This window comes from Elephas maximus, chromosome 21, assembly GCF_024166365.1.
Source record: "Elephas maximus indicus isolate mEleMax1 chromosome 21, mEleMax1 primary haplotype, whole genome shotgun sequence".
Taxonomy (NCBI): Eukaryota; Metazoa; Chordata; class Mammalia; order Proboscidea; family Elephantidae; genus Elephas; species Elephas maximus.
Window position 1 is genome coordinate 14,316,945 of NC_064839.1, and position 22,887 is coordinate 14,339,831.

General features: G+C 42.1%; 1 protein-coding gene across 4 annotated transcripts in view; it reads left to right on the top strand.

Annotated features, from left to right (window-relative positions):
* Positions 1-6,388: 6,388 nt before the first annotated feature.
* The window catches only part of ZNF507 (zinc finger protein 507), a 37,753-nt gene continuing 21,254 nt past the window's right edge, over positions 6,389-22,887 (top strand). For 2 of the 4 annotated variants that reach the window (XM_049865061.1, XM_049865063.1), the window contains exons 1-4: positions 6,389-6,541; positions 14,493-16,612; positions 18,017-18,134; positions 22,251-22,365. In XM_049865061.1, coding sequence (XP_049721018.1) covers positions 6,406-6,541; positions 14,493-16,612; positions 18,017-18,134; positions 22,251-22,365 — 2,489 coding nt within the window. In that variant the 5' untranslated portion in view covers positions 6,389-6,405. Of the gene's footprint in view, positions 6,542-7,895; positions 7,990-14,492; positions 16,613-18,016; positions 18,135-22,250; positions 22,366-22,887 lie in introns of all 4 variants that reach the window. The other 2 variants (XM_049865062.1, XM_049865064.1) reach the window with 2 other exon arrangements.

The window sequence follows — 22,887 nt, forward strand, 5'->3', positions numbered from 1 at the left end:
ATAATAGCCCCTAAAAAAAATAATAAAATACTTAGGAACAAATCTAACCAGGGATGTAAAAGACCTATACAAAAAAAAAATTACAAAACACTACTGCAAAAAACCAAAAGAGATCTACATAAACGGAAAAACATACCATGCTCATGGATAGGTAGACTCAAAATTGTGAAATGACAATTCTGCCCAAAGTAATCTACAAATAGAATGCAATCCCAATTCAAATACCAACAACATTATTTAAAGAGATGGAAAAACTAATCATTAACTTTATATGGAAAGGGAAGAGGCCCGGGTAAGTAAAGCACTATTGAAGAAGAAGAATAAAGTAGGAGCACTCCCACTATCTGACCTCAGAACCTACTATACAGTTATGATAGTCAAAACAGCCTGGTACTGGTACAATGACAGATACATTGACCAATGGAAGAGAATTGAGAACCCAAATATAAACTCGTCCACCTACAGTCACCTGATCTTTGACAAGGGCCCAAAGGCCAACAAATGGGGAAAAGAGTCTTTTTAACAAATGATGCTGGCAAAACTGGATGTCCATCTGTAAAACAATGAAACACAACCCATACCTCACATCATATACAAAAACTGATTCAAAATGGATCAAAGACCTAAATATAAAACAAAAACTATAAAGATCATAGAAGAAAAAATAGGCTCAACACCAGAGGCCCTAATACACGGCATTAACAGGATACAAACCATAAGTAACAATACACAAATTCCAGAAGATATGCTAGATAAATGGCATCTTCTAAAAATTAAACCCTTATACTCATCAAAAGACTTTACCAAAAGAGTAAAAGAGAACCTAGGGACCAGGAAAAAAATTTGGGCTATTACAAATTCAACGAAGGCCTAATCTCAAAATCTACAGGAAAATCCAACACCTCTACAACAAAAAGACAAATAATCCAATTAAAAAATGGACAAAGGAAATGAACAGACACTTCACCAAAGAAGACATCCAAGCAGCTAACAGACATTTGAGGCTTGTGATCACACGATCACTAGCCATTAGAGAAACGCAAATCAAAACCACAATGTGATACCATCTCAACCTGGCATTACTGGCATGTATCAAAAAAACAGAAAATGACAAATGTTTGCGAGGCCGTGGGGAGACTGAAACACTTATACACTGCCAGCGGGAATGCAAAATGGTACAACCATTTTGGAAAACAATATGGTGCTTCCTTAGAAAACTAGAAATACCGTATGATTCAGCAATCCCACTCCTAAGCATGTATCCTAGAAATATAAGAGCTGTCACATGAATAGACATATACACTCACATTCATTGCAGCATTTTTCACAATAGCAAAAAGTCAGAAAAAACTTGAATGCCTATCAACAGATGAGTGGATAAACAAACTATGGTACATACACACAATGGAGTACTATGCAACGATAAAAAATAATGTTGAATCTGCAAAGTATCTCACAACATGGATGAATCTGGAGGGCATTATGCTGAGTGAAATAAGTCAATCACAAAAGGGCAAATATTGCATGAGGCCACTACCATAAAAACTCATGAAAATGTTTACACACAAAAAGAAACAATCTTTGATGGTTACAAGGGAGGGGAGGGGTGGGGATGGAAAAACACTAAATAGACAGTAAATAAGTGGTAGCTTTGGTGAAAGGTAAGACAGTATACAACACTGGGGAATCCAGCACAACTTGTACAAGGTAAGGTAATGGAAGGTCCATAGACACACCCAAACTCCCTGAGGGACCAAATTATTCTTCTGCGTGCTGTGGGGACCATGGTCTCAGGGAACATCTAGGTCAATTGGCATAACATAGTTTATAGAGAAAAATGTTCTACATTCTACTTGGGAAATAGTGTCTGGGATCTTAAAAGCCTATGAGCAGCCATCTATGATACTTCACTGTTCTCACCCCTTCAGGAGCAAAAGAGAATGAAGAAAACTAAAGACACAAGGGAAAAATTAGTCCAAAGGACTGATTGGCCACAATTACCACAGCCTCCACCAGACTGAGTCCAGTACAGGGACAGGGATCGCAATAGAGGGTCCTGGACAGAGCTGGAGAAAAATGTAGAACAAAATTCTAACTTACCAAAAAAAGACCAGAATTACTGGTCTGACAGAGACTGGAGAAATCCCAAGAGTATGGCCCCAGGACACTCTTTTAGCTCAGTAACGAAGTCACTCCTGAGGTTCACACGTTAGCCAAAGATTAGACAGGTCCATAAAACAAAATGAGACTAAAGGGGCACACCAGCCCAGGGGCAAGGACTAGAAGGCAGAAGGGGTCAGGAAAGCTGGTAATAGAGAACCTAAGGTCGAGAAGAGAGAGTGTTAATATGTCATGGGGTTGTTAATCAATGTCATAAAACAATTTGTGCTAACTGTTTAATAAGAAGCTAGTTCTGAAACCTTCTCCTGAAGTACAATTTAAAAAAAACAAAAACAAAGGTAATACAACAGAATGTGAAAATTATCGAACAATACCCTTAATGTGATATGCAAGTAAAATTTTGTTGGAGATAATTCAAGAAGCCTTGCAGCAGTATGTCGTTGTTAGGTGCCACCGAGTCGATTCCGACTCATAGCGACCCTACGTACAACAGAATGAAACACTGCCCGGTCCTGGGCCATGCCCACAATCATTCTTACGCTTGAGCTCATTGTTGCAGCCATTGTGTCAATCCATCTTGTTGAGGGTCTTCCTCTTTTTCACTGACCTTGTACTCTACCAAGCATAATGTCCTTCTCCAGGGACTGATCTCCCCTGGCAACATGTCCAAAGTATGTAAGAGGCAGTCTTGCCATCCTTGCTTCTAAGGAGCATTCTGGTTGTACCTCTTCCAACACAAATTTGTTTGTTCTTTTGGCAGTCCATGGTATATTCAACACTCTTCGCCAACACCACAATTCAAAGGTATCAATTCCTCTGTTTTCCTTATTCATTGTCCAGCTTTCACATACATATGATGCAATTGAAAATACCATGGCTTGGGTCAGGTGCACCTTAGTCTTCAAGGTGATATCTTAAGAGGTCTTTTGTAGTAGGTTTGTCCAATGCAACGTGTCTTTTGATTTCTTGACTGCTGCTTCCGTGGCTGTTGATTGTGGGTCCAAGTAAAATGAAATCCTTGACAACTTCAATCTTTTCCCCATTTGTCATGATGTTGCTTATTGGTCCATTTGTGAGGATTTTTGTTTTCTTTATATCAAGGTGCAATCCACACTGAAGGATTCGGTCTTTGATCTATATCAGCAGGTGCTTCAAGTCCTCTTCACTTTCAGAAGCAAGGTTGTGTCATCTGCATATGAAGGTTGTTAATGAGTCTTCCGCCAATCCTGATGCCCCGTTCTTCTTCATATAGTCCAGCTTCTCGGTTTATTTGGTTAGCATACAGATTGAGTAGGTATGGTGAAAGGATACAGCCCTGATGCACACCTTTCCTGACTTTAACCCATGTAGTATCCCCTTGTTATGTCTGAACACCTGCCTCTTGATCTATGTACAGGCTCCTCATGAGGACAATTAAGTGTTCTGGAATACCCATTCATCACAATGTTATCCATAATTTGTTATCGTTCACACAGTCGAATGCCTTTGCATAGTCAATAAAACACAGGTAAACATCTTTCTGGTATTCTCTGCATTCAGCCAAGATCCATCTGGCATCAGCAATAATATCTCTGGTACCACATCCTCTTCTGAATCCGGCCTGAATTCCTGGCAATTCCCTCTCAATATATTGCTGCAGCCACTTTTGAATGATCTTCAGCAAAATTTTACTTGTGTGTGATATTCATGATATTGTTTGATAATTTTCACATTCAGTTGCATACATACATACATATATATATATATATATATATATATCTCTACACGGAACTGCCAGAAATTCAAGCCAGATTCAGAAGAGGACATGGAACGGGAGATATCACTGCTGATGTCAGATGTGTCCTGGGTGAAAGCAGAGGATACCAGAAAGATGTTTACCTGTGCTTTATTGACTATGCAAAGGCATTAGACTGTTTGGATCATAAAAAGTTATGGCTAAGATTTCAAAGAATGGGAATTTAAGAACACTTAATTGCACAATTAAAAAAATTTTTTTAATTGTGCTTATGAGGAGCCTGTATATAGACCAAGAGGCAGTTGTTTGAAGAAAACAGGGGGGTACTGTGTGATTTAAATTTAGGAAAGGTGTGTGTCAGGGTTGTATCCTTTCACCATACTTATTCAATCTGTATGCTGAGCAAATAATCCAAGAAGCTGGACTATATGGAGAAGAACAGAGCATCAGAATTGGAGGAAGGCATAGTAACAACCTGCAATATGGAGATGATAACAACCTTGCTTGCTGAAAGTGAAGAGGTCTTGAAGCGCTTACTGATGAAGATCAAAGACTACAACATTTAGTATGAATTATACCTCAACATAAACAAACAAAAAAAATCCTCACAACCAGACCAATAAGTGACATCGTAATAAATGGAGAAAGGATTGAAGTTGTCAAAGATTTCATTATAAATGGATCCACAATCAACACCCATGAAAGCAACAGTCAAGAAATCAAATGATGCATTGCATTGGGAAAATCTGTTGCAAAAGATGTCTTTAAGGTGTTTAAAAGCAAAGATACCACTGTAAGGACTAAGGTGCACCTGACCCAAACCATGATATTTTCAATCTCCTCATATGCATGTGAAAGCTGGACAATGAATAAGGAAGACTGAAGAAGAATTGATCCCCTTGAATTATTGTGTTTGCGACGAATATTGGGTATACCATGGACTGCCAGAAGAATGAACAAATTGGTTTTGGAAGGAGCACAACCAGAACGTTCATTAGAAAGGAAGACAGCAATACTTCATCTCACATACTTTGCACATGTTACCGCGATGGACCAGTCCCTGGAGAAGGACATTATGCTTGGTAGAGAGTCGGCAAAAAAGAGGAAGACCCTCAACGAGGTGGACTGACACAGTGGCTGTAACAATGGGCTCAAACATATTGAAGATCGAGGATGGTGCAAGGCTGGGCAGTGTTTCATTTCATTGTGCATGGGGTTGCTATGAGCTGGAAGTGATTGGATGGCACTTAACAGCAACAATAATAACACATTCAGGTGAATTTGTATCCTGAGATACAGTAAGGGGAGTAAAAGATGTGTCCAAACAATGACTCTTAATTTTGCTGGATCTTCCTCTCACTTCATAAGCGACAGCCCAGGCTCTAAATATATCTGGAAGTCTTCATGACATATGTCACAAGTCCAGTCCATTGTGAGCAGAATTTTCACTTTTATTCCCTTTCTCCTGTTCCTGGCCCACTTGCTGAGTCCAGATTCAAGCACGCTGCTTATAGTTCCTAATATGACAACATTGTCCTGCATTCTTGGTGAAGTTGGGTGCAGTGCCTCCCTCACTTTGTATTTCGTTGTTAGCAGGAAATCCAAACACGGCTGCTCATACCCTGGTGTGTATTTCATCAGACAGATGCAAACAACAAACACGATGTTGCCCTCAGAGAACTGAGGTTGTATTACTGGTTCAGGCTACTAACTCTGACCCTACAACCCTTAGAATCAGGGGTGGATTACCCAGTAAGACAGGTAAGCACGGGCTTACTTGCGTTTACTAATCTGTAGTCATTACAAATCAGTAAGTACCAGTAAACCCGTGCTTACCTTACTGGGTAATCCGTCCCTATCAGGGACTGCAAATTTGAAAATAGGCTTTGATTCTGTAAGAGGGTGCAGTGGGGCTGGGAGAAGCAGAATCTTTAATGTGGTGAAAAAATGCGAAATTGTTCACTACAAATTACGTGATAATCAAGGGAAGCACCGTGCTTACCTTGCGTATTCGATAATCCTCCCCTGCCTAGAATAATAGTTTTCCTGAAAATCCTGAGTCTCTCAAGCAAATAGATATTCCTGGGCCAGCTCCATACCTCATCAGGCATAACTGCAAAGTCATCCATAGCTAGCTGCTCTGCATTTTAGCCAATAACCACAAAGGGTACAGCCCAACTAAAAGAGGTAGCCTCCTGTGGTAACAAATTCAGAAGCTGTAAAGGATGTCAGTGCCCGTAACCGAAAGCCACTGGAGGTGTGAGGGTGTGAAATGTAGCCCGCATAGATGTGGGCGATGTGGATGCACACTGACTTCGAGACCTAGCTCACCACTGAGAGGACGACGCAAGGGTCCTCGGCGCCCGCCGGGAGGCTGGGAATCAAAGCGAGGGCCGGGGTCCCGCGTGGCGACCGCCCTACCCCAGCGGCCCGGGACACCACTGGGCGGGGCCTGGGATGGCCCCGCCCCCGCCGCCCGCCACTGGGGCCACCTGACCGGCCCGCGGCTCACGTGATCCGTCCCCACCGCCGCCATTTTGGAGCTCCGGATGAGGAGGGGGAAAGCGGGGGAAACGAGGGAAAAGAGCCGGGAGAGAGGTGGGCTGGGACGAGGGCAGGGGCACGGCCGGGCTCCTGGCCGGCCAAAGGAGGCTCGCGGAAGCACCAGCCGCCGCCCGACCGCAGGTACCACGCCCCGGGGCCGCCCCTCCGCCCGCTGGTAACGGCGCCGCGGGCCATGTGCGTTCTCCCCTCAGGCCTCTACCGCCGCCCGCTTTCTCCTCCGCCGGCCGACAGCGGCCGGTGCTCGGCACCGGCCCCGAGTTCCGCGCTCCTGTTCAGTGCTCTGTGCCGACCACAGCGAGGCCTCTGGAGCCCCTCGCCGAGACCCCGGGTCCGCCCTGCCGCTGGGGGTGGGGGGAACCTGGCGCTCCCGCGAACTGTCATCAGCCTGGTCCGTCGGCAGGCAGGCCGGCGGAGGTGGAGTTACCACAGTGTACTTGCAGCGTTTCGTGATGACTTTTCTCAGCCCCCATCGCCCCAGGCTTTTAGCCACTGCTCAGTGTAGAAGCAGCTAGTAGAGAAAAGTAGTCCTGGAGTTCTGCATCTCCTCCATCCTCTTCTGAGATCGTTGGGAAAAGCTCCCACCTTCTAAGACCTGGGGGTATCGGGAGTGAATGGTTGGTGTGGAAGGCCTGGGTGGTTAATTAGGTGGAGGCCACAATCCCAGCCTGTAGGCGATCTTTTCTCTTCCTGCAGTGGGCTGTAGTTGGCTGTCAGTCTGCATCGCTTCTTATCAGCCATTGATTGGATTTATCACCTCCTTGAGTTTGTACTTTCTTCACTTCTATGCTCTGACTCAGTGTATGGGTTGCATTATTGATTGAAAGAGAAAGTCAGAGCCCACCATTCTTTTACCTCAACTCTGTTAAAGACGCGGTTTTCTGCCCTGGCAGTGAACTATTTATGCTTACTTAACCGTAATCAGTGAGAAGTTGCATCCCAGGTGAGACAAGTAAGCATTCTTTGATCTTTTAGATTCGTTCTAACTAGTGTAAGAAATAGTAACAACGAAATGTAGGACCAGGGCCGGAAACTGCGTTGCAAAGTATATAGGTCAAACCACCCTGTCATATCTTTTCATACTGCCATTCTCCCCACTGTGTTAGTAAAATTATTTTAAGTTTGCGGAAAGATTAAAATAGCAATATGCAGTTTATTGTTTCTTATTTGTTAGAAAGGGATGTCAATAAAACTAGTAAGTAGTATTTTGAGTCAGATAAATTCAGAGCTAAAACATAAGATATACAGTTATTGGGGAAAGTTTCCAGAGCAGTTTTTTCTCATTTCTGCAAAATCTTCAGGTCTGCTTGTTAGATAAATTATGTGAATTTGTATACGTAATTGGGTTGCATGAACGTTCCTCTGAATTTCCTTTTGACATGGAATATTGGAGAAATGTTCATTACCCAAAAAACCATTACTTTGTTTCACCAAGAAAGAAGTGTTTGATACTGTATACTTTTATTCTTGGCCACAGCTGGATTTTGAAGATTGATCCAAGGGACTGTATTAATTGCAGGAATTGATTTGAAAGACACTGGCTCTGCCACTTAACAGCCATGTAAACTTGGGTAAGTCACTTCACTGCACTGAGTATTTCCTTATTTGTAAAACTGTGTGACACACCCTGTCCCAAAGAGTTGTGAGACCCAAACACATTAACATTTTTGACACATCCTAGCTGCAAGGGGCTTTTTTCAATATCGAGACTTCAAACATTTTGCTCTCACTGAGAAAAAAGAGGAAATCTGATATATTGTAGGAAGCATGGATTTAAAACCACATAGGCTGATTATACTTGCACCAACTACTACTTTACATCTCTGAGCCTCAGGTTCCCAATCTGCAAAAAGAAGTTAATGTTACCCAGAATTACATGAGTATCACACAAAATCTACACAAGCACTACTCCCTGGACCGTGAGCCCCTCGAGGGCGTGGACTCCCTCTTACTCTTTTCATAGACTCCAACACTGTGCTTGGCACATTATAGGTGCTTAATAAATGTAATAAATGTTAGTTAAATCTGAATATTGGTTAACTTTAGTTAGACCTTATGTCTTAATCACAGCTGCCAAATTAGAATACTCTCTCAGGCTAGGTGCCAGCTAAGACATTTTTGACTATGAAATTCATGTACTTATGATATTTTTACTGAATTCTTTGTGGCAACTAATAATTCCGTTGAGCTAGGAGGACTTTAATTACAATAAATTATAGCTGATGTTAAAAAGGTAAATCTATAAATAAGGTATAAGCAGTAATAGAATTTGTTTCTGAGTAATTTTTTATGGACAGGATATGGAAGTTCATGCAGTTCACCCCTCTCATTTTATATCCAGGAACCTAAAACCCAAAGATAGTGACTTGCCTAAGGTCGCACAGCTGAGGGCACTCAAAGGGAGGAACTCATGATTTTTTATCTCCTGCCCGTCTTTTGGCTGGGGAAACAACAAATATTTTTTATTTTAAAATTAGGATAATCTGGGAGGGTGGGGAATTGGTCAGACTTCTATAGCACAATTTTTTTCTAGCTGGAAGAGAACAAATTCTTAGTATGAAAGAGACAGTTCTTTATATCATATTGAATTTTCTTCCGTATATATACACAGAAAATTACAGGCTTTTCTCCAGTCCCACCCCAGCCCACATGAATTGTTCAGCTTGGTTTTACTGATGGTAACCACACTGCTATAACTGAAAGGAACTAATTATACCTGAAAGGAACTAATTAGATACACAGATAAACCAAAAGAACAAATTATAAGGAAGTAAAGGCAACTGAAATGATTTGGCTCTTAACTTTTCTTGGAAGAGGCGTTAATTATAGGCTTTTGCCTGTGGAATACTGTTGTTGAGGAAAGATTTGAGAGACCCAGTGGAAAAGGTTGTTGGACTCTTCTGGTTTGGGATACAACTTTTATTTGTTTTCTTGTTTACTTATTTGCTTTGAACAATTTGATTTGTTTGGGCTAAACATTGGTTTATGTCTTAAGAATTCCAAACAAAAAATTCCAGTATTGCTGATTCTTTTCTAGTCTTCTCTCTGCCTAATGAACCTTCGTATTCAGCCATATCGATATTTTCACTAACCCCGAGACAGCGTATTTATTCCCTTTTCTAAAAATCTAGTTCTGTTACGGCTGCCCTCTTTGTCCATCTTAACCCACTGTATCAACAGTATTCCAAGGAAGCAAATGGAGCACTCAAAGTAGGACTATTCGAGGAGGGTATATTTACAAAGATACTAATAACGAAGGTGCAAAAGTTGTGTAAGGGAACCACAGGGGCTAATGCAGTTGTCCAGAGCTAGCAATATCAGAAGAATGGAGAGGTACCAGAACAAAAACAAAACAACAAAAAAAACCAACCCCCTGCTGTCGAGTTGATTCCATCTCATAGTGACAAACCAAAAAGAGAGTCTTCTAGAGCAGCCTGCCTAGAGAAAAGTGGCCTCTGTCAAGAGACTCAGCCAGGCCAGGGTGACCCAGAGGGAAAGAACCAGGAGAATGAATATCATGATCTCACTCTGCTGCCTCTCTCCCATCTCCTGCCTTGGCTCCCCATTGGCAGACCTCAACCAGAAACCAGAGGCCATGGAGCCTGGTGATGTAATCCCTCCTGGGACAGAGAGCCGAGTGGAGGAGAGGACACAGTGAGCCTAGAGGAGCATGCCCATCCTCTGGAATCCAGCGCCCATCTTAACCCTTCAGGAAGTCAACTTACCTCCTAGCCCAAAAGGAGCTCTTCGTTCTGTATTAGGATTTGGCAATTGACCCTTGTCTTGTGACTATTTTACCTTGTGACCGATGGCATTGCTTAAAAGCTGTTATTTCATTCTTTTTAACTTCTAAATATGTTTGTCTTATCCACCCAACTTAGTTTTAAGCTGGGTACCCTGAATGTTATATTTTTTTCATTTTTTCTGGGACTTATCATGGTGCCTTGCATGTAACAGTTTTCTTGGTGACTTTTTATTATGAAACCTTGTAAACATTTACACAGGTAGAAAGAACAGTGCAGTGAACTCCTAGGTACTGGTTGCTCAACTTCAGTTAGGAAACTTGCCATTCTTATTTTATCTCCATGTCCTCTACCTCCCACGTGGTAACTTTTTTTAAGTTGTGTTTACATTCAACTTAAAGGCTCAGGATGGTAGAAGGACTATAATCCATGTTGTAGTCGTTATTGAGCCGCTGAGATCGTATTTTTACCCCTTTTATCTCTGTTATTATTCAAATAAATTTTACTTCACTTGACGTGCAGTCCCTTATTATATATTTGCATCGGTGGCCTAAGTGAGATTTTGAGGAAAATTTGAAGAATCAGCCTTATACCTTATTACGAGCTGGTTATCTAACCTTTTTTTTTAAAAGAGGCCTTTTTTATAAGATTTAACTTGTGCATTCATTTTGCACATGGTCCCAAACTGGTTTTTCAGGTGTCTCTTGATGTATTTTATACTGTCGTATCTGTTTTATAGCTGCCATTTCTGTACTTATCCCCAAATGTATGCATCCTCTAAAACGAGATCCTTACACAAAGGCTGGGGGAAAAGTGGAGCATCTGCTGTGGGTTTCCATTAGCTGTTAGTGCCTGAGCAGGCGCGGCTTTAACAATCTGAAGGTTGTGTCACAGTCTTTTGTGTGAGGCATCTTCTTGCGATAAGATGAACCCCTCCTCCTCTGCATTTCACTTTCTTTTTAAGGTTTCTGCTGGAATATCCACAGGGAGCAATTTCCATTGTTCCGTCACCCTCCTGTTATATTATTAATTAAGTAGAAGAGGGGTAACATGAGTCACCTCTACCCTGTGGGTGTGCAGTGTGTGTTGAGCAGACATTCCCCCGTCAGCCTCCAGATTGTCAGTCAGTCTATGTGGACATCACACTTCACGGGGAAAGAGACTTCAGGTCTACGGTAGAGGGTCATGTCACGTAAAGAAGTCAAATGTTCATGGATCTTTTTTCGTAAAAATTTATTTTTTAAACTAATTTGCATTTAACAGTTGAACTGGAAAAAAATGTGTATATATATAAGCCTTACATGAATGACCCCAAAGGGAAGAAATCAGTAGTCACTTGAAAGATGAAAAGTCACAGCCGCCCTTGCTCTAAAAATGTGGGCTTATGAAGTTACAAAAGGGCTTTTCTGAAGAAAACAGTTGTTCCCCCACTGCTCTTGTCTTTAGTGAGGTAAGACTGAGTGTAAAGATCCCAGACGACTTTTGTTCTTTCTTCTTGAGAAAGGTGTAAAGGAATGAGGCTTTTGAGAGGTAGCGCCTTCAGGTTATTTAGGGGAGAACTTGGCTGAAGGTCAGTGTGGCGGGAGGATCCTTTGGGAGCTAGGATAGCTGTCGTTGTAACAGCTGTGAGGCATATCCTAGAAAGAGGCTGTTAGAGGGAAAAAATTGATCCCTCTAATCCATAGGGCAAAGTTAGGAAGGAAGGGGGAAAAAAACCCAGCTGCTTACCAATTGATTCTGACTCATGGCGACGTCGTGCTGCAGAGTAGAACTGAGCTCCATAGGGTTTTCTTGGCTGTAATCTACAGAAAGGAGCCCTGCTGGCACAACAGTTAAGTGCTTGGCTGCTAACCGAAAGGCTCGTAGTTCGAACCCACCCAGTGGCTCTGTGGGAGGAAGACCTGGCAGTCTGTTCCTGTAAAGAGTACAACCTAGAAAACCCCAAGGGGCAATTCTTCCCTGTCACATGGGGTTGCTATGAGTAGAAATCGACTGGACAGCACCTAACAACAATCTTTACAGAAGCAGATTGCCAGGCCTTTCTTCCGTGGCACTGCTGGGTAGGTTCAAACCACCAACTTTTTGGTTAGTAGCTGACAGCAAACCATTTGTGCCAACCAGAGACCCAGGAAGGAGGGAAGAAGTAGTACTAAAGAAGCAGAAAGTAAAGTGTGTGCATTTTTGCCTGATAAGGACCTAGATACAGAAAGCTGGTATGTGAGAGGGAGTAGAAAATAAGAGGGGAAAGGCCAGAATTACTGCCAAGACTCGATATGGGCGAACAGGCACTGAAGCTGGTTAGAGCACCGGCAGGGTTTGGCAGGCCAGTTGAGACCTTGGCAGAGTCCAAAGGGCCCTTAGATGTTGGTTCAGCAGTCTGGGGAAGAGGAGCTGTGGTTCACTACCTAAACTAAGAATTTAGAGCCTGTGACTAAAGTTTAAGAAGAGAGTGGGTCTTTGGTCTACAGCTAGTGCCATTAAAATTTTGCTGGCATTTATTGAATGTTGTGGATATGATTCCAGAATGCACCTAAAATGTGGAAAAACAAAACTTGTTGCTGGAAAAAAGCCTGAACTTAAAAATGTCATCCAAGTCAACAAATTAATCTCACTTACGCCCAAGGAAATGTTTGAAGGGGAAGTGCTGCCAGGAAGTAAGAGAGTATTTGAGACTTCGGCTGCAAGATTTATGAGTATTTTATGTTTAGTGACTTCCTTGGCCATAGTGCATGATTAGAACCTACAGATAACCCCTTCTAAGGACTCTGCTCATATCCAGACCAGAAACACGGCTGGGATGTCATTTTTCCCTTCTCTGATCCCCTTTCCCTTTCAGAAAAAGTGAAGTACGGATATATGAATAGGAGTAATAGCTGGCCACTAATATGATCTCTAGAAAAAAACCACAGCATAGTTTGTGGTTTATCTTTGGGAAGATAAATCAAAGGAAGTCAAAGAAGGAACTAGATCATTGCCTTTATTGAGTTTCATTTGCATTGTACTTCTCAAAATTCACTGTGCTTTTTATAGTACATTCCAAAAAACAAAACCGTTACTCTCAAGTCAGTTCTAACTCACAGCAACCCCACAGAACAGAGGAGAACTGCCCTATAGGGTTTCCTAGGAGTGGCTGGTGGATGTGAACCACTGTGCCACCAGGGCTCCTGTGATTACAGTAGATTACCTGACTCTTGTTTCCACAATTTGAAGAAGGAAAAAAAAACAAATTTTTTGGTTTTAGTGATAAAACTATCAGTTACATTTGCTATTACAAGTAGTTTTCCAAGAATTGCATCAGCTGTGTATTGGCTTTGCAGAGTGATATTTTATAGTACTTTGAGGTTGTTCCACAGGCCTTTAGAATGGCTATGTTCCTTTAATCAGGAAATAAACAAAAAAAACCAAACTCGTTGCCTTTGAGTCAATTCCAACGCTCAGGGATCCTATAGGACAGAGTAGAACTGCCTCACAGGGTTTCCATGGAGTGCCTGGTGGATTAGAGCTGCCAGTGTTTTGGTTAGCAGCCATAGCTCTTAACCAGTGTGCCACCAGGGTTTTCCAGTCGGGGAATAGGAGTCATCTTTTTGGAATTATGCAAAAGGGCAGGAGTAGTGATTAGGTCTGGCTGAATGCTGAGGGGCAAGAAAGTAAGGAAAAAAAGAGTTGCAGATAGTTTTAGTCGTTTCCAGAGAAATAAGTGAAGGATGGAAAGATTTCCATCATCAGTCTTGATAGAAAATAACATTGCAAAGAGCTGTTGTGAACAATTTAGGTCTATGTTGGAGATAGATACATTGACATGAAGCTCCCAGCTTAGAAGATACTTAGATGAGCTTAGATGATAAAATTGGCTTAGATTTCCTGAATTACATACCTGTAATTATTCTGTGGGAGCCCTGGTAGTGCAGCAGTTAAGAGCATGGCTGCTAACCAAAAGATTGACAGTTCCAATCCACCAGCCACTCTTTGGAAACGCTATGGGGCATTGTATTCTGTCCTATAGGGTCTTTATGAGTCGGAATCTACTCGACGGCATTGGGTTTGGTTTTTTGTTTGTTTGTTTTAATATTCTGTGGAGTCCCTGGGTGGCACAAACAGTTAAGCACTCAACTGCTAGCCAAAAACGTTGGCAGTTTGAGCCCACCCGGACCTGCCTTGGAAGACAGGCCTGATGATCTGCTTCTGAAAGGTTACCACCTTGAAAACCCTGTGTAGCAGCTCTGTCTGCACATGCGGGGTCGCCATGAGTCAGCATCGACTCGACAGCAGCTCACAACAATTATTATTCTATAACCTGATATTTCTGTCTGTTGTTCGTTATCCCCTTTTAGATATGGAAGAAAGCAGCAGTGTTGCCGTGTTGGTGCCAGATATTGGGGAACAGGAAGCCATACTGACTGCGGAAACTGTCATCAGCCCGTCATTGGAAATTGATGAACAAAGAAGAGCTAAAACAGACCCATTAATCCATGTGATCCAGAAATTAAGCAAGATAGTGGAACATGAGAAGTCACAAAAATGTCTTTTAATTGGGAAAAAGCGCTCACGTTCAAGTGCTGCCCCACGCTCTCTTGAAGCCCAAGAACTTTGTGCGATTCCAGCTAAAGTAACCCAGTCACCTGCTACTGATATTAGAAGACTTGAAATCCCGCAAACAAATTTTATTCCTGACTCTTTTGCCCAGAATGATGGGAAGGTGATGTCTTATCAGTGTAGCCTTTGTAAGTTCCTATCATCTTCTTTCTCTGTGTTGAAAGATCATATCAAGCAGCATGGTCAGCAGAATGAAGTGATACTGATGTGCTCAGAGTGCCACATTACATCCAAAAGCCAAGAGGAACTTGAAGCTCATGTGGTCAACGACCACGAAAATGATGCCAATGGTCATGCCCAGTCCAAAGCCCAGCAGTGCATCAGCCCCTCCAAGTCTTTGTGTCAGAGAGTCATTGAAAGAAATAACGAAAGCGTTCCTGACGTCCCAGTGAACGTGGGCAATCCACCAACTGCGTCCGTGGCAGAAATGGGTAGGAGGAAATGGTATGCGTATGAGCAGTATGGCATGTATCGATGCTTGTTTTGTAGCTACACTTGTGGCCAGCAGAGAATGTTGAAAACACATGCTTGGAAGCACGCTGGGGAGGTTGATTGCTCGTATCCAATATTTGAAAATGAAAACGAGCCTCTAGGCTTGCTGGAGTCTTCAGTGGCTGCTGCACCGAGTGGGGTCGATGCAGTAGTCATCTCTATTGGCGACAATGAGCTGAGTATCCACAATGGGCCTTCGGTTCAGGTGCAGATTTGCAGCTCAGAGCCATTATCGGCTTTATCTCCTTTAGAAAAAAGCGCAGGAGGGGTAGTGCAGCTAAGTCAATCAGTTGCCCTTGATCCTAGTGAGGAAGAAATGCTGGAGGTGATTTCTGATGTGGAGGAGAATCTGAGTGCTGATAGCCTACTTTCATCAGCGCAGAAAATCATCAATAGCAGCCCTAATAAAAAAGGTCACGTTAACGTGATAGTGGAGCGGTTACCAAGTGCTGAAGAAGCTCTTTCACAGAAACGTTTCTTCATGAATGCTGACATTGAGGAGGGAAAAAACCTGAGCCCTACAGAAGCCCAGATAGCGTGTGGAGGAACAGACGATGTTTATCATGCCGATAAGTGTACTGTTGATATTGGGGAGTTGATCATAGGCTGGAGCACTCCAGAGAAGAAAGATGGCGAGTTAGTAAGTAAAGGCCTGGCAACTGATGAGAATGCTCCACCAGGCCGGAGAAGGACAAACTCTGAGTCTCTCCGACTGCACTCATTGGCTGCAGAAGCCCTGGTCACAATGCCTATAAGAGCTGCAGAGCTAACACGAGCCAACCGTGGCCACTATGGGGATATAAACCTTTTAGAACCAGACACTGGCCAAAGGCAGGTAGATAGTACCTTGGCAGTGTATTCTAAGATGAGGTCGCCACTTAAAAACTCCTCAGATGGATTAACCAGTTTTAACCAGAGCAACTCTACTTTGGTAGAGCTCCCAGAAGATAGGCAGGAATTGTCAGTTGGGCACGTTAAGACAGGCATCAGCATGTCCTTACTGACTGTCATTGAGAAATTGAGGGAAAGGACAGACCAGAATGCCTCCGATGATGACATTTTGAAAGAGCTGCAGGATAATGCCCAGTGCCAGCCCAACAGTGATCCGAGTTTGTCAGGAAGCAGCGTGGTGGAATACATCCCTAACTCCGAGCGCCCCTACCGGTGCCGCCTGTGTCACTACACAAGTGGTAACAAGGGCTACATCAAGCAGCACTTACGAGTCCATCGTCAGAGACAGCCATATCAGTGTCCTATCTGTGAGCACATAGCCGACAACAGCAAAGAGTTGGAGAGCCACATGATCAACCACTGTAAAGCAAGAATATACCAGTGCAAGCAGTGTGATGAGTCTTTTCATTATAAGGTAAGGATGGCTTCGTGAATTCTTTCAGGGAGCCTTAGAATTTTAGAGCAAAGAGGGAACTTTGCGGATCTAGTCCTGCCACCTGATTTTATAGATAAGGAAACAAAGGCCCAGAAAAGTTTGATCATTTGCCCAGGAGCTCCCAGCTGATTACTGTGAGATCTGGGATTCAGATCTAGGTCTTCAGAGCATCTGGTGCAGTGTTCTGTCCACCACCTGCTGCCTCCTTACCAGCTGTAATATCTGCTTTAGTGTTTTAGTGTGAACAGCTTTTTAAAAATGTGCAGATTTTAAATTACAAAGAATGTACAGTGGTGTGACATCATACATACATTTAACCTTGCAGCATCTGGGCAAAAAGTATATTGGTTTTTCATCTAACCTGCTCCCCAAATGCAGCTCTTTGACTTTAGCTGCTGTAAAACCAACAAACAGGAACTCGTATCATTGCAAGTGGACCGTATTGGATGTATTGAAAGACAGTGCAGTAGAAATAGGACCCAGGTGTGCCATGTTTTATGGGCGGTTTAAGAGACTGTCAAGGGTTATTTTGACAACAAGTGATTTTCATCGTATGTGCTGACCTTAGAACCAGCAGCCTGAAATGCTGTTCTTTTGTAAAGGAAACTTGGATTCATTCAATCATTGGTTTAGAACTTTTCTTCTTCAATGGGCCAGTTGACTGGGGGGAAGATGTACTCCAACGGGCTAATTGAGATGTAGACTTTTTCTTCCAGACTATCCAGAGTTAGGGCCTACCTGGTAGTAAGAAGGTAATTAGAAATGAAAAAGCCTTTGGGTCTGAGATTCACTGCCACTTGGGTTGTCCGCATGAAATTCTGACCCAGGCTCAGGCCCCTGGACAAGTACCTCATCCAAATGGGCTGTAAAGTCAGGTTCCAGAAGTTTCTTTGCCGCTTCACTCTTGATTCCTGGGGGGCAGAGGTGGAGGAGGGGTTCCAAATAGCTCTCTCTTACATATTTAGTTGGTGTTAAAGGGAAAAGTAAGCAGGAGTCCTTCGGTTACTGACTGGTTTTATTTCTGTGAATGAAAATGTTGAGGTATTCTGAACACTCTACTTCTGTCTTCTCTGGGTCAGCCATGAGGCTCAGTGAGCAGGCACATGCCATGCCGAAGCACCTGCCGAGACGGTGGCTTCTGCCCACAGACTGCAGAAAGAAGGCCCCGCCTTTTGATGAGTTGGTGATTGCCCTAGTGTACTCTTTTCTGTAAACTGTCAAATGCGTCACATAATCTTTTAGAAGATTTGATTTTCAAATGTTGGTAATGGTTTTAGATACTAGGCTGTGAATGCAGTTAGCTCATTCTTCTCTGTATAGTCTCCTAGTTACTGGGCATGTGTGTTTATGGAAAGTGACATTTAATTGCTCTCAATTTTTCAGAGTCAACTGAGGAATCATGAGAGAGAGCAGCACAGCCTTCCAGATACCTTGTCGATAGCAACTTCTAACGAGCCAAGACTCTCCAGTGATACAGCTGAAGGGAAATGTGTGCAGGAAGGTATCTGTGCCTTTTTTTTTTTCCCCAATAATAATATATACAGACTACACTGACTGGCATATGGAGCTTAAAAATCCCCGTAATTGTTATGTGGGTTATTTTCAGGATTACAGCTACATATATTCTCACTTGTTTTTATACTATGGATGTTAGTGGATCCTATCTGTGTTCCTGAGGAAATTCCAAGTACTAACTCAAGTCAATACTACTAGATCCTAGGTAAGAAGTGCTAGGTTAGTAAGCGCTCTGCTTCAAGTATGTAGGTAGATAGTACAGTTGAAATTTATGCAGTCCCCTAAAAGCCAAGCTGCAGCATAAACTCCTAGAAGTCGATGCACCAGCAAGCCAAAGCAGCTGCAGCCTAGGAAGGAAGCCTCCCCTCCCCTCTCAGTACCAGCTGACCCATTGAAAACGGAGCTTTTGCAGATGGTAGGCCCCCACCTCAAAGTTTAGTGGTGGCTTCCTGCTGTGCTGTTTTCCAAGTGTGACTGCCAGATTTCATCTGCATTATTTAAAACACACGCACGCACAAGATCTTTTTATGTACTAGTTAGGTACCAGTTGGCCGAGTTTCTGGTAATAGGAATATTAGAATGAAAAGATTTAATTAGAGTTCCATGAAAAGGCGGATGCCACATCCGGAGAATTAAGGATAAAGCATAATAGCTGTGCTTCCGTGCATCAGCTCCCTGAAATTGATGTACTTTAAATGTCTCAAGTGTGGTACACAGTGTTTATGGGAGATAAAACATACTGGGGTGACTTCCTGTCTAGATTTCCTAAGAATTAAAGTTAGAAATGACTGTAGAGTAAAATGCTTTAGCATAATGTTTCTTTAAATTATACCCCAGAAAGCATAACTGATTCTAGAATGTCTCTCAGAGAACTGGTTTTGACACCACTGTAGCACCAAAATTCCCTTGTCAAACAGATGTCATCCCTGTAAAACCATCCCAGACAAAAGGAGTTTCTGACACAGCATCTGTTTCTGCAATAGATGGCTGAGCTAAAACAGTTTTGTTTCCTTTTTACAGAATAGCCCTAAATGCCTCTCTTTATTTTAATTCATTATGTTTCCATATCCCCTTTAAAGGAGACAGACATTTGATATGACTGGACCATAAATCCCTAATGAAGAAATAAAGTCCGGACGTCTCAGTGGCACCACCTGCAGTTAGTACAGTGTGGGAATATGCCTTTTCTAGCACCATCTTAAAAAGCACTGTTTTTAAACTGCCCAGTTGGGCTACCAGCTTAAAACTCTTCATTGTAGCTCAGGTTTTCAATAAAAAGATAAGAATGCCAGCTCAAAATAAAAACCAGTTGAGACTTCACAGCATCTCTCCACCATGTTCCATTTTGTGGCATCTTTTCTTTGTGGATCATACCCTTTTTTCTTAGAGTTAAATGTATAGATTTTAAATTGCTTGCCTCATCTCACACAGCCCCCCACCCCACTGCATTTGCTTTTCTCTATCTTCATAGTATAACAACTTGGGTGACTGATACCTTTCTGCACACTTAAACCTAATAAAATTGTTGTCAGTTGTGGAGTCTATTCTAATTATGGTGACCTCACGTGTGCAGAGTGGACCTGCTCCATAGGGTTTTCAGGGCGTTGGCCTTTCAGAATGGGCCTGACCTCTGGGGCACCTCTGGGTGGGTTAAAACCGCCAACCTTTCGGCAGGTAGTCAAGCACATAACCATCTGCACCACCTAGGCCCCTCCTAATAAAGAACTGGTACTTTATTAATTCAGTAGTAGGTATTTCAAAATCTGGTTGTCAGGCCAGTTTTGGCTCACAAAGAAGGTAAAAATCATTCTTGGTTTGTTAAAACATCTTTAACCATTGAATAAATTGATTAAACAAGAGGGGAGAGGCCAGTCTTTGGTACCCAGTTTCTGCCCATTACCGTAGCACAGATAAGCAGGGCGTGTTTTAGTCTCACAGGTCCAGTGTAGTTAGACGACAGACATTGGCTCAACCAGAAGGCACAGAGTGCCTGTCTTGTGCTGGGCACTGTGCTAGGTGCTGGGAGTACATTGAAGGCATCACTGCCCTTGAGGAACCCAGCCTGGCGAAGAAGACAGAACTGTATGTCAGCCAGCACCACGAATGCTCTGTGAGAGAGCTGTGGGCAAAGCACTTTCATAAAGTGTTTCTTCATGAAATGTAATTAAATTGTTTTTTATTGGAAACCTATAATTTGCCAAGCCTTGGGGATTCACTGTAAGCAAAACAGGCAGATCTCTGCCCTCAGGGAATATACAGATTAGTGGTAGCACAGAGACTTTACACAAACACGCAGGTGATGTCCAGACTGCAGACTTCTGGAGAGGGTAAACTGTCGTGCGAGGTTCTAGCACTTCCTTTTATAGCTGAGGAAACAGACCGCAAGAGGTCAAATCATTTGCCTGGGATCCTACTGGTAATAAGTGGCAGAACAGGGACTAAACCCCAGTTTGTGAACTTCACATTCAGTATTCTCACCATTGGAGACAGTTGCTTACAGTAGCACAGGCCCTCGTTCTGTGCGCTATATTAAGGTTTCCATCTGTCGTTTTTATTAGTTGTCATTGATCTGTAATATTTCTCACACAAAACCATTATCCAGTATTTCACACTTGGTTTTTTTTTCCCCAGAGTTTTTTAAAAATTGTACTTGGAACAGTGCCACTTATAATCAAGTCCAAGTTTTTAACCTACCAATTAAGAGCAATACTTAGATTATAATTATGATTAGTGTATATATTAATGCTATAGATTTATACCAGGAAATTAGGACATTTTGTTCTGCCTGGCAGTAGTTACTAGCAGAAGAAAATTTCAATTTTAGAAAGCTTAAATTTAACTTAAGTATTTTTTTTGTTTTGCTGAAATTTCAGTGTGGGTTTTCTTTTGTACCACCGATTTTCCTTTTTACGCACGGAGTCTACTTCCTAAACTTTCTTCCCACCAAAGCCACATAAAGCTCTCCCTCCCTGTTCTGCCTTATCCTGGAGCTTCCTTTGTTGCTGAGTATAAAGCAGCCAGGGTGTGAATAGCCTGTGGACTTTATTCTGACAAAAGAGTAAATACAGCTTTGGATATCTTCAGGAGACAGTTTCCTGTAATCAGGTCATTCAACCTGTATGGTTACAACCTTACCCCAACTTGGATTTCCTAGCCTTGTTGTTGCAGGGAGCTCTGGTGGCGCAGTGGTTAAGAGCTCGGCTGCTAACCAAAAGGTCGGCAGTTTGAATCCGTCAGCCTCCTTGGAAACCCTGTGGGGCAGTGCTACTCTGTTGTACAGGGTCACTTGGCAACGGGTTGGGTTTGGTTTGATACTGCTGTAGAGTGAGTTTAGTAACATGGCCTGTTCCCATTGGATTCATGTTTCTTGGATTTCAGAGAGCTGCATATTCACATTCTCATGACTTTAATCCTTGTCACCTATCAGCTTATTAGGTATAATTGTACTACATTGTATAGCACTTAATTTACAGTTGATTTTCCTTCTATAGTTGGCATTGACAACTGACTCATAATTATAAACAAAAGAAACCCACAGGGTGAAAGAGCTTTAGGCTTTTTATATTGAGCTTGTTACATATATATATATATATATATACGCATATATACATATATATATATAAATTCTTTTTCGTTATATATGCCTCGTAGTCACGCTTTCTAATATTGGATTTATATAGTATTAAATTACAGCTTGTTGGCAGATCATTGTTTCCTAAAGACCAGGTTCAATTTTGATTGGACTAAGACCTTTCAAGTCAACACTGTATCTCGTTAAATTAGGTACTACATAGTCAGCAGGACAGCTAGAGCAGAGTTCATTATGGTTTTTCCAAATTTTGTACAAGGTTATACAGAAACCAGCCCAACCAGTCTGTATTTACAAACAAAACTAGACAGTGTTCAGTCTGTATCTGCTGATAGTCCAGATGCGGGAGAGCCTGTAACCCGCACTGAAACTTGTTAACTTAGAGCAGTGAGAAAGCCTTGATATAAGTGTTAAATACTGTGTGGTATAAATATTCATTTACAATGGAATATAAATGCTGTCGTTTGAATCTTACCAAAGCATGCCGCTAAAACTCTGAAATACCTTGTCTAGGGAATAAGTCTTCAGTCCAGAAACAGTATAGATGTGATGTCTGTGATTATACAAGTACAACATATGTTGGTGTCAGAAACCACAGACGAACCCATAACTCTGATAAGCCATACAGGTAAGTGTGATGATACTAGAGTTTCAATGCTTGTGTTAAAATATTTTATTTTATAGAAGAGCAAAAAAGTTGAAATAATTAAAAATTCATAACGCTTGTTTAAACACAGGTGAAGAGCTAAGAAACTTTGGCTTACTGATCTCGTGAATGTTGTATAATTTGTTAAGGAGTATGAACCTGAAGCTTGAGTCTTAGGACAATAAACATTTTAACTAGTTGGAAGACAGGAAAATGTCTATATCTGTGAGTTTTGTGTTTTCAGTTTCATTTCGGTGTAAATTTTCAAAACAATTTTCAGCTTTTAGAGAGCATTTCAGTGACCTGGCACCTAGGTACTCGGTATCCCAGCAGAAGATCCTTAAAATTTAAGAGCAACAAAATTTTCTATGAACAATTACACTTTTAAAGATTAAAATTTCGTGTGTGGAATAAGATCATTTAATTCTGGTCCTTGATTTTTCATAAAAGTCACTTCCAATATGTATTTTCAGAAAAACCAGGTATTCTCAGTCCATCAAGACA